We start from the raw sequence: 15,022 nt of genomic DNA, 5'->3' as shown, positions 1-15,022 counted from the left end.
TAGTAAAGGTAGGTACTGAAAGATGGCTTTTCGTAAGAAAAAGTGCAATGAATTATGACCGAAAATCTTAAGACTCAGGTCGCTAACGAAGTTGTTTTGGAATTAGTAACTTGAAAACTGGGAACAGAAAATCGTTAAATACATCAAATCTCTGTTTCTATAAATCTATGTTATTATACAACGTCGACTACTCCCACTTTCATTCTGCATTTCAGTTTGACACCTTAACTCTGGTTCAATTCTCATTTATATTATATTTTAACAGGTACTAAGAAACTAATTGATCGCATTTTTCTTAAAATTTGTGTTTCTCCTGTGAAACGAATAAATCCCAATTTCCTCACATAACGTAGAGCAGTAAAAATGGCAAATAGCTTCTCTAAATGCTTATACTTCACGATACTTTTGCCTTCATGTTCTATAAAAATCTTGGAATGTGTTATTTCTTCTTCATAGTGTCTATTACAGGGACTGACTTCAATCTCACTCTGCCTAATACTATGAACGAACGTGATACAGCTAAGAAAAAAAAAAAAAAAAAAAAAGATATATGTTCTGTGCAATACGCAGAAAAATGTAAACGTTCAGTAAATTTAGACCTCCCCCCTCCCATTCCAAAACCTGGAGACGAATTACATCGAAGTCGAGTATACCATGGAACACTCACCTGGTACGCAACAGCTCTCTTTCGCAGACACCTACAAAAGAAGCAACATTCTTCACTTTATAAGGGAAAGTCGTGAAATGTCAAGTCTCAGGTTCATCGAAAGCTTAATAAACTTTTATAGACTCCTAAACGCTAAGCTTCAACGAAATTTTAATTAACTTTTATAGACTTCCAGACGCACTAGTTCATCAAAATTTTAATCAAGTTTTATAAATTCCTGGACGATAATTTCTACTCTGTTCTTTTAATCGATGGATTGTTTTGACTTGCATGAGGAAGCAAATAATACCTTGGTACCAAAATTTTAAAACGAATATGTTCATACGAATTTCCAATAGTTACTGAGTCTTTAAGGTACCACTATCAAGTAAATCGAACAATCTCTTTTAACTCACCAAAATGATGATTTTACAACATTCGAATGACAGAAGTGAATCTGGTATGAGACAAGTTCTTCTCTTAATTTTTTTCGTTTCGCTTTATTTCCTTCCTGTTCCTTATTCAATATAAAATGTCATTATTCGTTCTATATCTAATAGTTTCCCATTTAGAAACTACTGTATATTTCACTACATATATACCGTATTTTTTTATGCCAATATTTCTATTATTTTGCGATTCCAGTGGTATGAAGAAAAGTACAAAGATACATTTATTACCTAGTCTAGCCATAAACAATGTTACAAAGAAAAAAACTTATCAGTTGAGTTGATTTTGAGTTGAACGTCCCTTTCAGCAGCGAGGTATATGAGACGGAATCTACTGATTAACGTGAAATCCGAACCACATGAGCTCCCACCGGAAATCAAACTCGGGTCTCCCCTACTCTTAACATCAGCAATAAGAGAAAAGGGAATTTAATATGCATAGAGTGCAAGGGAAGCATACATGGTTTGACAACAGTTTGCGTCCGCCATTAGCATACACTGACTCCAGGGGTATTGATGCCACTGCAGCCAGTTGAGAGCGCTTCTAACTGGCAACTGTGGTATGACGCTTCCTGCAGGCAAGCACTGTCCACAGTTTGTAATCCAGAGGATTAAGGTCAGGGCTACTAGAGGGCCAGTCCTCAGTGGATACGCAATCAGGCACATTGTGCGCCAGCCACTCCTGGGTTGAACTTGATTTGTGAGCAGGAGCCGAGTCTTGCTGGAAAGTTTACGTGGGTGTTCTGAAGAGGGTGGTGGTAAAATCCTTCACTATAGGCTTCAGCACCGTGTTTTGGTGCACCCGGGCACTAGTTTTCGCTCCTTTCTCAAAAAAATGAAGAAATATGGTGCCAGCGCAGCTCACTCCCCACGACACTATGACGGACGCGAGATAATGGGCTCTCTGGATTTTCGGAACTTTGTCCCTGGCTTCCTGAACTAATGACGCATGCACCTTAACATCAGTGATATAATTTTGGTAACAAACAGTTTTCGATAGTGAACAACTTTTTATCGGTGATTTAGCGCGTACCGCTGAAGCAGGCGTTTACTTTTACGCTTTCTTTGCTCCACCAGACGTGGCGTCAAAAAGTGTCCCGTTGACCGTCCCGGTAGGTTCGAATACCAATATTGTCCCTGAGTAGCCTGGACATCGTTCGCTTGGAGATGTTCATCTCCCGGGCCATTACTGTCTGCTTCCGTACAGGATTTCTCCTTACACGCGTCGCCACTGCTTTTACAGCTTCTGAAGCCCTTGCACTTCATGGTCGGCCAGCTCTCGGGCGATTCTGAACAGATCCAGTATTAACAAACCACTCGATGGTGTGGTATACAAACATGCGACTGATGTTAAGCTTTTTTAGTGTGTTAAAAATTTCACCCACTGGTTTTCCAACTTTGTGTAGCGCTATCACTGCTATCTTGTTTTCGTACTTACCCCATTCCATCCTGTCTATACGGGTTACGTGTATCCCTTTCTGCAGTAGCACTCTCAATGAATGATCGCAATTTTCCACCGCCAGGTTAGTTCTTTCTATTCACAACAAACAGTGTTGCAGCTTCTAGTACTTTTGTAACAGTATTTATAGCTAGCCTAGATAGATATGCAACTCTTCCAGATCAGTCACAGTTCATACTTAAGGACTGCGTTTGTAATAATTCTGTCACCCTTGCACGCACCTTAACGTCCATTACAGAATCCAGATTAGATCTATTACTCTGCTCTAAACGACTAAAACAATTGTACTTACTTTTAAAATACCGGTATTGTTTATGTTCCCACGTAATAACGAGAAAACTATTAGTTGGCGATAAAATTGGAAACTAAATTTTGGGTTAGCAATCAAAAGTTCTTAAGTGCACTAACCTTTGAGAACTCTAGACTGTCGATTCACGACCATCCCTTTTTTAGATACACAGAAGAGTAAGCATGCATATTCACGTATATTCTCTACGTTCGTTGACATCTCATTTGAAAATCAAGGACAAAATAACTAGCAGAAATCCTCCTTAAATGAGATCCACAAACACCCACTACAGACCCAACTCACTTGTAAAATTGGCGTTAAAAGTTAACTGAGTTTATTACTTGACTGAAACTTTTATTGCCAATTATACATAAATAATGACGGATAGCAACAGGTGATCCAATGTCTACACAAGAAACACAAACCACCACGGAAACTTCCACAACCAAAGGAAAAATAATTAAAAATAAATTCTTACCTGAGGAGAGCTCCGGAGAGCCTGGCTGCCCAATGGCTGCTGCCACAGGAGATGGGTAAACACCTAAAATAAGGCACAACAAGAGGTGATGCTATTAATAACTTTTAAACGAATAACCGTTAACACTTCTATGTACTGAATAAATAATTAAAGTAAAACATTGCTAACGGAGCAATTTACATTAACTTAAGCAATACATTAACATGCCGAGGAATTCATACGATTCTTTTACTTACAGATAATTGTAATTCTTGAAAACACATTGCGCTTCCAAATTTCCACGATAACTGAGAAATATAAACAATATTGGCATAAAAATAAAAACACTAACATGAGCCGGCAATCTTCCACTACAAAACAAAACAATACATCCATTGAGCCCGCCATGTTACAACGTGTTGTTTCACCATTTGGTGAGTGAACGAAAGCTTGGAGAAAGTGTTTTCCCCCACTGCTCGACGAGTCCGTTTCTTTTTTGCCTGGTGTTCAATGAATTGAAAAGGTTCGTTACTGAATTCTCTATGTCTCTCTCTGTGTGTGTGTCTGTTATTTGCGATTTTTTTAAATTTTGAGCTCTCCATTTGATGGAGCATCAAAAACTACCTGAAAGAAGTGATGGAATTTTTCGCTTCACTCTTACTGTTCCCGAGATATTGATCAAAAAAGTTCCGATTTCGGGAGATTTAAGGAGCCATATCTCGGGAACCGTAAGTGATAGAGAGAGGACATTGGTGTTGATCAATATCAATATTGACTCCCTACCAATACCAGCTATTGATTTAATAATTATTGCGTCATTAGTTAACTTAAGCAAATTTAATATACAGTTTCATATAAATTTAGAAAAACTTAATTCTTTTTAAGTTCGTTCTGGAAATGCTCTTCGAGCATTATCAACTCGTTTTATTTTTCTTTCTTCTGTTTTTCCAGGAGAGAGCCGAAAACTTGGAAGTGCAAGGTGTTCTCAGGAATTAGTTACCTGTAAGTAAAAGGACAGTTTACACTAAATCATCACATAAACAAACAGTTTTGATACTCCGCTATAGTTACTGTTACAAAATTAGGTTAGAAATTATAGTGGCGGATGGGTACCAAAGATTAATTACCCTCGCGTTTAACTCTCAGAAGAGAAAAAAAAAGTTTATACGTTAAGGCTTTATGTTTGAAGATATAAGATCAACATTTTGATGAGATTGAATTATGGTGATTATACAAGGAATTAAATATATATGTTTATGCGAAATTAAGTAACATACGTATTAAAGTAACGTAATTATTGTAAGAATCAGTAGTGATATAAGTAGCATGATAATGAAAATAAATATGATGTGTATATTTGTAGAGCCACACACTTTGGATAACTCAGTGACGGAAGCTATTGTAAATACCACAACGATTAGACAACCCATTATATATTCCCTACGTGTTTTTATTTATCAACTTCCTTCAGTCACTAATAAAGAGCTTTACGACGAGTTCGGGTACCGCACCTACAGTTGTCGAAACTACTAAATCTGGTCTCGCTACAAGATTGGAGAACAAAGAGTGAATTGTGATTTTTATTAGGGTGAAAGCGACACGCAGGCTGACGGGTTATTAGGGAAACAAAGATTTAAGGAAAATTGTTGGAACCGGAAGAGACAAGTATCACAAACAGGTGATTAACGTGAAAGGAACGAACAAGTTGAGGGTTTTTCGAAACATTTAAGAATACGTGTAACCGGAAAAGAAGACTATCATTGTGGTGAAAGGAAAAATGCTACGGGTTTTTAACAAGAAAGATTTAAGCAAAATCTCTGGAACCGAAAGAGACGAGTATCTTTAAAGTGAAAGATACAAGATAATTTAAGTCTTTCGAAACCAAGGATTTACGAAAAATTCTTGGAAACGAAAGAGGCGAGTGAGACAAGTACGTTATATGTTTCTGAAAACCAAGATATACGTAGAATACTTGGTACCGAAAGCTGAGGGCTTCCAATTTAAGTTTTCGGAGGAATATTTGAAACTGAAAGAGACGAGTGTCATTAACGTAGAAGGGACAAGAAGATTGAAGGCTCTCGAAAACAAAGATGTTATTTTTTATTATTTTTTTAAATATGTTATGAGTGTTCAAATATTACAATTTCTCGAAAATTGGCTACGTTCAACTTGAAATATCTCAAAATGGATACTTTCAAAATCTCAGGTTTTCATAAAACAATCATTTTTTTTTTTATAGCAAGATTCGGTTTATTATAGCAATTAAAGTACAACTCAATTACATATTGGGTATTAAAACAGAGTTTAGTAAAATTATGTATGCTGTTCCAAGTTTTTAACTCGAAAAACTAATTGTTAATACAGCTTTGACGAAAATAATTAATACAATACAAACTATGTAGTTTGAGAGCTCATACAATTCATAAAGTAGTAGGGATCACTTTCTTAAGAGATCCTATTTAGCTTATTACATATGCCACATAATTTTTAGAGATATCTATAATTAAAATAGTTCCAATTTTTTGTATAATAATATTAACTAACTGAACCTAGCTCTCTACACAGCACATCATTCACACATGAGCATGGATCTCCTTGTCATTCCTCACATCTGTACATGCTCCTTTAGAGACACAAGTGAAGGACGTCTTGATAAAATCGGCAAGGGGTATCATAGGATTTTTTTTTCTGTATCTCGCATTGTTTGCAAGATTTGAGCCTACACTCTGTAAAGAAAAAATAGCGACACTTGCTCTAATATGGTTTTCTCAACATACTTTAATCAATATGAACTTTTACATGAATTCCTGATAATATTACAAGGCATATTCCTAATGAGCAGTTCATTCTTAATACTTGCACCAGAGTTTCAGGCTTTTGACATGAATTTTGTGAATTTATATGCATATATAAGTAGCTATGTGTGTTTTGAGCAAAATCGTTTGTAGGAAGAGTAATTCATAAAACTGAAAAAGATCAACAACAATAGCAGAAAACAAGAAATGGAATTTCTTTAGGGTAAGACATATTGTGCGCAAACATCGAGAAGTACGATACACCAAACTAGTATTTTGTATGTGCACCATGGGCTTCCCGCATTGGTAACAAAGCTATTGCAAAATGCAACCTCGATATCACGGAATAACACCCGGATTATCTGTTCCTTGAATTCCATTCTATTTGAGATAGTTGTCTATTGAAATTTCTACTCATATTGATCCACAAATTTTCAACTGGATTCATGTCGGGTGAGTTTGTAGGCCACACGAGTCTCTAAATAGTCATATTCTTGAATCACGTATTAACAATTTTGGCTCGGTGACATGAAGCATTATCGTCCTGGGAAAGGAAGTAGTCTATATTTTCTTCAGAAGTCATCTTTAGCTGTTGTAAGAACTTTACGTACCAGAATTTGAAGATATTTTCGTGCATCAAACGATCCTTCACATATATCCGTCGTTCTGACGTCTTTAACGGTGAACCATGCCCATATCATCACTCAGTAACTGAATATTTGAATCTCTTAAACAAAATCCTTGTCAAGTTCCTTGCTTGTTCGTATCCACAACTTCACACCACTACCGTTTCCCAATATTCTAAACTTCTTTTCAATGAAAAAAACGACATGCTTTCAGTTGTCATAAGTCCAAGTTGCATATCGACTCATAAAACTACATGTTGAAGTCCTCTGTGTTTTGTCAGTTTCGACTTTCTACGCGGTTTTCTCTTTGTAATATCCTCTTCATACAGTCAAGACAATACAGTTGTACAAGTAACTGCAGTTCCAAGATCATGTCAAACTACAAAAGCGATTTTTGGGGAAATCACTCATTAAATCTGCGGTGCTAGTGATTTCATTTAGCAATCTGCTCTGGGTGATGCTTTCTTTTTTCTTTCACACTGTTGACGAAGGGACGATTTGTTATGCTGTTTCCACTTGTGAATTACTCTTCCTGCCGTAGAATGATGGATTTTCAGAATTCCATCTATTCCTTTAGAGATTTGCCACAACTCACATTTCTTACCCATCTTATTTGTTTACAGTCCACATGTAGCAACAATATCACACACAAACAACATTGCACAACAAAAATTTTGCCACTTGACACACTGTCGAAACAATGAGAAAGCAAAGAACAATCATAAAATGCTATTTACCTCAGCCTACACATCACAAATGCAATGCAGAATTCTTACTACAATAATTTACGAGAAGCACTCAGTGCCATCTATCGAAAATACTACTGATACACCAACAATTGACAAGCGATGTCCTACACCACAGGTGTCACAGATAACGCAAATGAACTATCCTACTCTTCATTTCCTTCTATTCCTCTTCTAACGGGCTGCAACTATGGTTTTCTGTGTAAGTTAGTTTGAGAATTGAGGTGTCGCTATTTTTTCTTTACAGAGTGTACTTCCGGTTGAAGTTTCTAATTCATGCATAATCAGTGTTTTCTTTCTTCTTGCATGCAGTATGTAATAAGAAAATACATTACACACACGATTAATTATAATGTCACAGTGACGTATGGTGTTCATTGGGCAAAACACTCCAAACAATAAAGATTTATCTTAGACTGGAGAAATAATTATCCTTCGTTTTTCATTATCATTTGACCACGAAACAAATGCCTAGGATATATGCAAACCCTGTATGCAAATATGCTGTGTTGGAATGTGTAACTCGCAGAAGATGTTTTACTTAAATTTCAACACTTCCAGTGTACCTCTAAAATATGTAATAAAGAAATAACGGTCATGTTTTTTATTATTTTTTTTAAATATTCAATTAAAACTGAACAATCTACACAAAATTTGAAATCGATCAGTGAAAATGGCATCTTTTCTAGAGCCTATGATTCCCGAGAACTCACTGCTGAAAGGATTGGCCACGAACATATAAACCTGGCATTTTAATATATAGATAGTACTAAGAAAGAGAACGAAAATAATAAAGAAAACTGTTATATTACAAGTCTGAATGAAACCATAAATTATAATTGTTTCATATTAAAATATAAAATTATAAAATGTTACAATTAAAATCATACCACAATAACAAAAATTCTCAAATTAGTTGAACTCTGATGATGGAGGTAGTCAGTGTATCTGAAACTTAAGTTGTAATGAAATAAATAAAAAAATGGATGGAATAAGTTGAAATAAAATATGTAAAACAGATGGAATAATTAAAAAAAAAACTAATTTCAAGTCGCCGCGACCAAATGGTCTCCAGTCGGCTAACTTTATATGGAAGGTAAGACGTCTTACGTTGACCACAACTCCCTAACAAGGCATAAATACCACGTGCGTGGACTGCAATTCTTTTAGAATAAGGGGGAAAAATTGGGTAAAATCTCCACGCTGCAACTTTGAACATACACATCAAAGACAATTTACCAATATAAACAACGTAAATATTATTCGATTATGACAGAGCTTACTGCATAGTTTCTTTATGGTATTGTGAATATCCACACAGATCAGGACTAAAGTCTGCAAAGAACAAAAACTGAAACCCCTCCCCCCGAAATAAAAAAAAAAAAAGATAAGAAAATACCTTATGATAAATTTCCTTTAAAAAATTATCGAATTTAGTGCAGTATGTCGTACATTTGCTTTGAAACTTCCTTATCATCCCTTCTACACAGAGTGAAAGTCAGTAAAGAATGAAGTAACGGATTTCTCTCTTCCCCGCCCGATTTGTAACTTCTTTGAAACTAATTTGATTTTAAAACAATATTACGTATATTTGACTGATCCAGCACGTCAAGTGCTTTGAGATTAAAATCAGTAGAGAATAAGCGGTGAATTTAGCTCTTAATGTATTAAGGATTTCTCCTCGCCTTCTGCTTCTTCCCCCCCCCCTTAATTAAAAATATTGTAATATGGCGCAACCAAATTACCCATTATCACCGACACACACCATTTGCAACTAGTCAGTGTGTTAGTCAATTGTAAGGACTCGCCAAGATGGGTGAAAGCAAAGATGTGACAGTGGTCAGATATCCTTGTGATCGAGTGTGCCAATGGGCACACAACAAAGGACGTCATGATGTGTTGGTGTACCAAAGGGGATTGTTCACAGTGTCTACAATGACCACAAACTGCATTAAGACAGTAGTCTATATAATAAAAAAAAAAAAAAAAATCTAGATGGACCATCGGCGAGTTTCATTTCTCGTATAAGAAAGCCGTTTTCAAACGAAATTTTAAAAAAAACTTCAGTCCGTGAATGTAGGTTCAAAGGAATATTGCGAAGGAAACTTCATGCAATTCACATTTGCACTCAGATACCACGATATTTTTCATTTTTTATTGCGGCGCATAAAACTGCACTAATTCAATCGGTTGAAAAATACAAACCTGGATTATAGCATACTGGAAACGCGCAGTGTGGTCCGACGAGTGGGATACTTCCAATAATGAGACGTCGAATGCACTAGAAGCTTAATGAAACATTTCACCAGAAGTGTTTGTTTCGCGCTGGAGAAGCTTCTAAAATGGTGTGAAAGCGTTTTTCGTACCATGGCTTGGACCTACTCATTCACGTGAATATGAACTTTTATGTTTAGTGTACATTCTGGGATCACGTGGTGCCACTTCCCCAACATCTGCGACATGAATATTCAGTGAACAATCCCATCTTCCAAGGCAACAGTTGCCGCGTTATTTATTAGAATCAAAACGTTTGTAAATGGTTTCAAGAAGCATTCAAAGCATTCCATCTCACATCGTTTGGCCTGCATAGTACTCAGATTCAAATCTGTCGAAACTGGAAACTGTGAGATTCCTTGAAGTAGCAACTGAAACGGAGAAACAGGCATCTCCGTACTTCACCGGAGCTACAGGATCTATGATGAATGAGTGGATTCGCAAAGGTATGAAATACCTCCAACACCTCATAAAATAATTAAGGGCGGAGGTGGTGTTACCGGGTATTAGGTAAATTGTATCGGGCTGACTAATTATTTAGCCGGTGCCCTTAGGAAGAAGCAATTTATGAAATTGAAATGATTAAAATCCAGATCAAAACAAAAACCTGTCTCTGGAGAAGAGCAGGTTGTTACTTCTGTAAAAATTAAAGTACTGTAGATTATTTAGTCGTTTACACTGTTTCTGCAGACAAGTGATTGCATTAAAAACTATGAGATTTGTTTACTCTTATTTATTTTTAGTTTTAATACGAATTAAAATTTGATAATTAAACAATTACTCGTACGGTCTTTTGTTGTCAACAATTAACACAGTTTTACTATTCTAACAATACACTGCAGTATCTTGGTAGTAGAATTTAAAAATTTGTAACTTTCTAGTGTGATTATAACAACTAAATAACTAAGAAGTTTTACGTAAGTGAATTTCACGCTGACAAATTGTGTATTATTTTGTCAGCGCATAATTCACTTGTCTACGTGACTGTGGGACCATTTCTCGGAGTGTCAGAAGGTTTCCTGATTTGACGCCCAGTGGCTTTTGGTTATTGGAAAAAGAAATGTTACAATGAAAATATAAACTGAAAAAATGCTTTCAATTAGCACGCTATAAAAGTGAAAATTAGTATGAGTATTCAAGATATTCTAAATTAAAATCATTAATATACAATTTTGGAATTCAGAAAATGGCTACGAGGGTGTTTGTACATCGTTGGAATACAACTGGAAGTCTGACAAACAGCTGTAAGTCGTCCTTAAAATTTGAAGTAAGGAATGCTAACCAGTTATATCATGTAGATGTCACACTGTTTCGAATCCACGACACGTTCAAATCAGACGCGACTTCAAAAATACCTTGTATTATAGAAAGTTACAGCTTAAGTTGAAATAATTTGTAAGTAAGGAAATTAAATAAAGAATACACGAACTCCTTATATGCGTGGATTCCTAATTAATTTTAGGCCTAGTCATGTTTGTTTACGTTCTGCATTAATAATTTCATTACGTTTTAAAATTAGATATTCAAAGACAAAATTACCTTGGTACCGAATATATGTTGATTATACAGAATCTATTCGTGTCCTGTTTTAATTACACTGGGTTTTTAAAACTGATTAGCTGTTAATTTTCATTAACTTTTCGTTGATTTTACAGACAAACTTATATCCACAGGAAAGTAAACATTGGTTAAAACACAAAGTAGAATTTGAAAATAATGCTTTGGTCACAGATTTTGTTGGAAATTAGTAAGTAAGCACGACTTTAAGTATTTTCCCTCGGAGCTTAACTTATTCAATGGTAACACCTCTTTAAAAAACTATCCCCGGTTCTATCCTCGGCAGCCAAACGAGTCTGTGGTGAACGGTTCATGAGTTTTCTCGTGGTTCTTCCGTTTCCTAGGACATTCTCATTCCACTCCAACGTTTTTTTTTAAAGAAAGAAACGATATAATTCATTTTTAGCAATACAGAAAAGTCACTGTTGAATAAAAAAAAGCATTTCGTCAATTTAAAATACTTCACTGATTAGCTAATTTCTTTAATCCCTTATCTGTCACGATATATATTTTATATATATAGGGTGTTTCAAAACAACACCGACAACGTTTGGGAGGTGATTCCTGACACCAAGATAAGACAAAAAGTACAGACTAACTTGGGTGCACAAATGTTTCCTTTCGGAGTTATAGGCTGCCGAAAACACGAAAAAATGATGGTCCATAGCTCCAAAACTATGGGACCTAATGTGGTCGGATCAAGACTTCACTTAGGAATTAGTATGTGCCCTATCCAAATATCCATGTTTCAGAATCCTGCGATACCTCCGCAACAATCTTTATAGAGGTAGTTGGTGAGTACTTCAAATTATATGCCCGTAGCCAAACTCCCTCTACAAAAAATTGTTGCGTGAGTACCTTAGGATTCTGAAACCTGTATTTCTGGATAGCGTACATATTAGTTCCTAAGTGAAGTCTTGATCCGACTACAGTAGGTCGCATAGTTTTAGAATTATGGACCTTTAAAGTTTATTTTTTCATGTTTTCGGCAGTCTAACTCCGAAAGGAAGCATTTGTGCACCCAAGTTGGTCTATACTTCTTGTCTTATCTTGATGTCAGGAATCACATCCCAAACGTTGTCGATGTTGTTTTGAAACATCCTGTATATATAAAAACTTGAGGCAAATGATATTTATCCAAATCCACAATAATTAACATCTGAATTTATTGTAGTTCAGCTGAGTGTTTTAAAACAAATGTCTTGCCTTCTGTTACTCAGATATTATTATAAAATGTATTGATATTTCGAGATAAATATTTTCAGTTTTCTATTTTATTTATCCTATCCCCTTAGCTTCAATGTGCATTTCTTAAAGATTATAGTAACTAACTACAGTTTCAATTATACATTCTAATAATTACTGAGAACGTAAATCTAATTAACTGGCCGATCTCCGATTGAGGATTGTGACTGATGCCGTGCTTAATATTAGTAACACAAGGAGCAAGTTGAAGTTACTGATTTAAACTATGGGGTACATATTCATGAGAAACGTAAACCTGTCTTTGCAACTTCAAATGTAATCTGTCCAATGGGAGAAGTGACTAATGAGTAATGAAAGATAAGACATTGTAGGCTGGTAGATTACAATACCCTTTGCTCAAAACAGACAACTCGTGACTCAAATGCACTGAAGCGGTTGTAAAAGTTGAAATAGTTTTGGTCCTCCTGTTTCGGAATTGTCTCCAAAATCGCAATTAAAGCCTCGTACATGTCTGGAATGGTGTCGAAACGCCTTCCTTTCAACGCCAATTTAAATTTCGGAAATAGCCAGAAATCGCATGGAGCCACATATGGAGAAAATATGAGGAGTTATCGACCTTTGCGACTCAATTTTTGGCCACAAATTGGCGTACCATCCTGCTCTTGTGCACGGGTGTATTGTCGGAAACAGAGACTATGAACCCTGATGCCGATATTCAAGTCGAACTCGACGAATCCTGACAGACGTTGCAAAACACCCACGTAATACTTGGTGCTCACAGTGTGACACATTGGCGAGAATTCCTTGTGGATGATGCTTTCGGAATTTAAAAAAAAATAATAATAATAATAATAAAATAATAATAATAATAATAGTGAGCGGAGTTTTGGTTCTCTTCTGCATGTGTACTTTCTTCAGTTTCGGAGACCCCTGACCCTTTCTTTCCGAGCTCTAAAATTTTGTGAGTACTGAAAATACCGTTTTATCGCATGTTATAATGCTTTCCACTCGGCAATGTTTTTGTTTATCATAGAGAGAGAGTATGTGAGTGAGTCTCTCTCTTTCTGTGTGTGTGTGTGTCACAACTGCGCACAGAGCTATCGTTTGTTTAAATTTTTACTTAGAATGAGATACACTGTGGATTTCGAAATTCCAGTGAGATCCTCGATGAACCTGAAGATCCACGTTGATCCTTGCGTAGAATCTCCGCCAATGTTTGGACGTTTTCGTCAGTTCGCACAATCACTGCTGGTCTTGGTCATGCATCGTATTCAATGCTCTCTCGACCATCATGAAATATTGCATACCACTCAAACATGTTCTTACTGCTCAATGTCTCACTGCCGTAAACAGTTTGAATTGTTTGAAACGTCTCTGTTGAACTTTTACCCAAATTAAAACCGAACTTAATGTTGGTACGTTGTTCCAATGCTTACTAAATCTCTGTTGCGCTTTTATACAAATTAAAACGGAATGTAATGTTGGTAGGTTCTCAACTTCTCCCATTCCGGCCGACGTTCAGCACGTAGTCAAGACCCAGACGAATCGACCGTCGCTGCGAGTGCTTTGCAACTTTGACAGAAGATAGTCGAAATCTATCGCTACCTAGTACATATACTTTTCCATGCATAGCACTGTTTGTGGCAAAAAGAAAGTCACCTTTCCAAACTCACTGGATAGACTGGTACATTCATAAAATATTTTCAATCAGCGCAAAGATATTTGTTAACCTTTATACGTGCCTAGTGTGTTTTCCTACAAAATACAAGTTTACTCTAAAATATTTGGTAGAACACTTCAAACATTATTAGTGCACTAGCTACTGCGAAAGAATATTGCTTCTAATTAATGGTTAAGCTCATAAATTGATCTTTAATGCTAATTTATTAACGCTGACGTTCCACTCAAAATTCTTTTCACAACGGATGAAAACACTATAATCCACTAAACAAATCGATTATTTTGAATATACCAAGTGAAAAGTCTGAGGCTACAGGCCAACTAAACTCTTAGTAACGATATGAAAAATGAAAAATACAGGAAGATTGTTGAAAACAGAGTTTTTAATCTAAAATGGTGAAAACACTGTTTTCCAATTGCACCAACCGCTTGAGCTCCATATGGGTAAAGTGGTCTAAATTAAATGAAAAAGTAACGTTTCCAGTTCAGCAGGCTGTTCGAGCACAACGTAAGGACACGCAAATATGATACGAGGAACGTGCACCTTATTATGTGAGGGAACCTAAAAGCATCTCGAATCCGCTTTCCAACAATGCTGTTGTGTTGGTATGGCAAGGGCCCATGGCAAACGTTTCTTTTTTAAAATTTAACATAGGGCACCTTATTAGTGCAGAGCTCAAACAGTTGGTGTAGTTGGAAAAATTAAATTTCCACAATTTTCTTCTCTTTCCATTTTTCCGTATCTGATAACCCTGTATATCGTAACGGCTCAAACAACTAAAAACTTCTGAACATATTGACAATTGTGCGTATATAAAATTTAAATGTCGCTTGCAAA

The 15,022-nt window shown here is 36.0% G+C and overlaps 1 protein-coding gene across 5 annotated transcripts in view; it reads right to left on the bottom strand.

Moving 5' to 3' along the window:
• Positions 1–15,022, bottom strand: part of LOC145686664 (uncharacterized) — a 176,495-nt gene that overhangs the window by 99,249 nt on the left and 62,224 nt on the right. For all 5 annotated transcript variants that reach the window (XM_081760163.1, XM_081760162.1, XM_081760158.1 and 2 more), the window contains exon 5: positions 3,322–3,384. In XM_081760163.1, coding sequence (XP_081616289.1) covers positions 3,322–3,384 — 63 coding nt within the window. The remainder of the gene's footprint in view (positions 1–3,321; positions 3,385–15,022) is intronic.

This window comes from Thermobia domestica, chromosome 5 (assembly GCF_964235325.1).
Source record: "Thermobia domestica chromosome 5, izTheDome1.hap1.1, whole genome shotgun sequence".
NCBI classification, from domain to species: Eukaryota; Metazoa; Arthropoda; class Insecta; order Zygentoma; family Lepismatidae; genus Thermobia; species Thermobia domestica.
The sequence above is the reverse complement of the archived record's forward strand: the minus strand, read 5'-3'. Positions and strand labels throughout refer to the sequence as shown.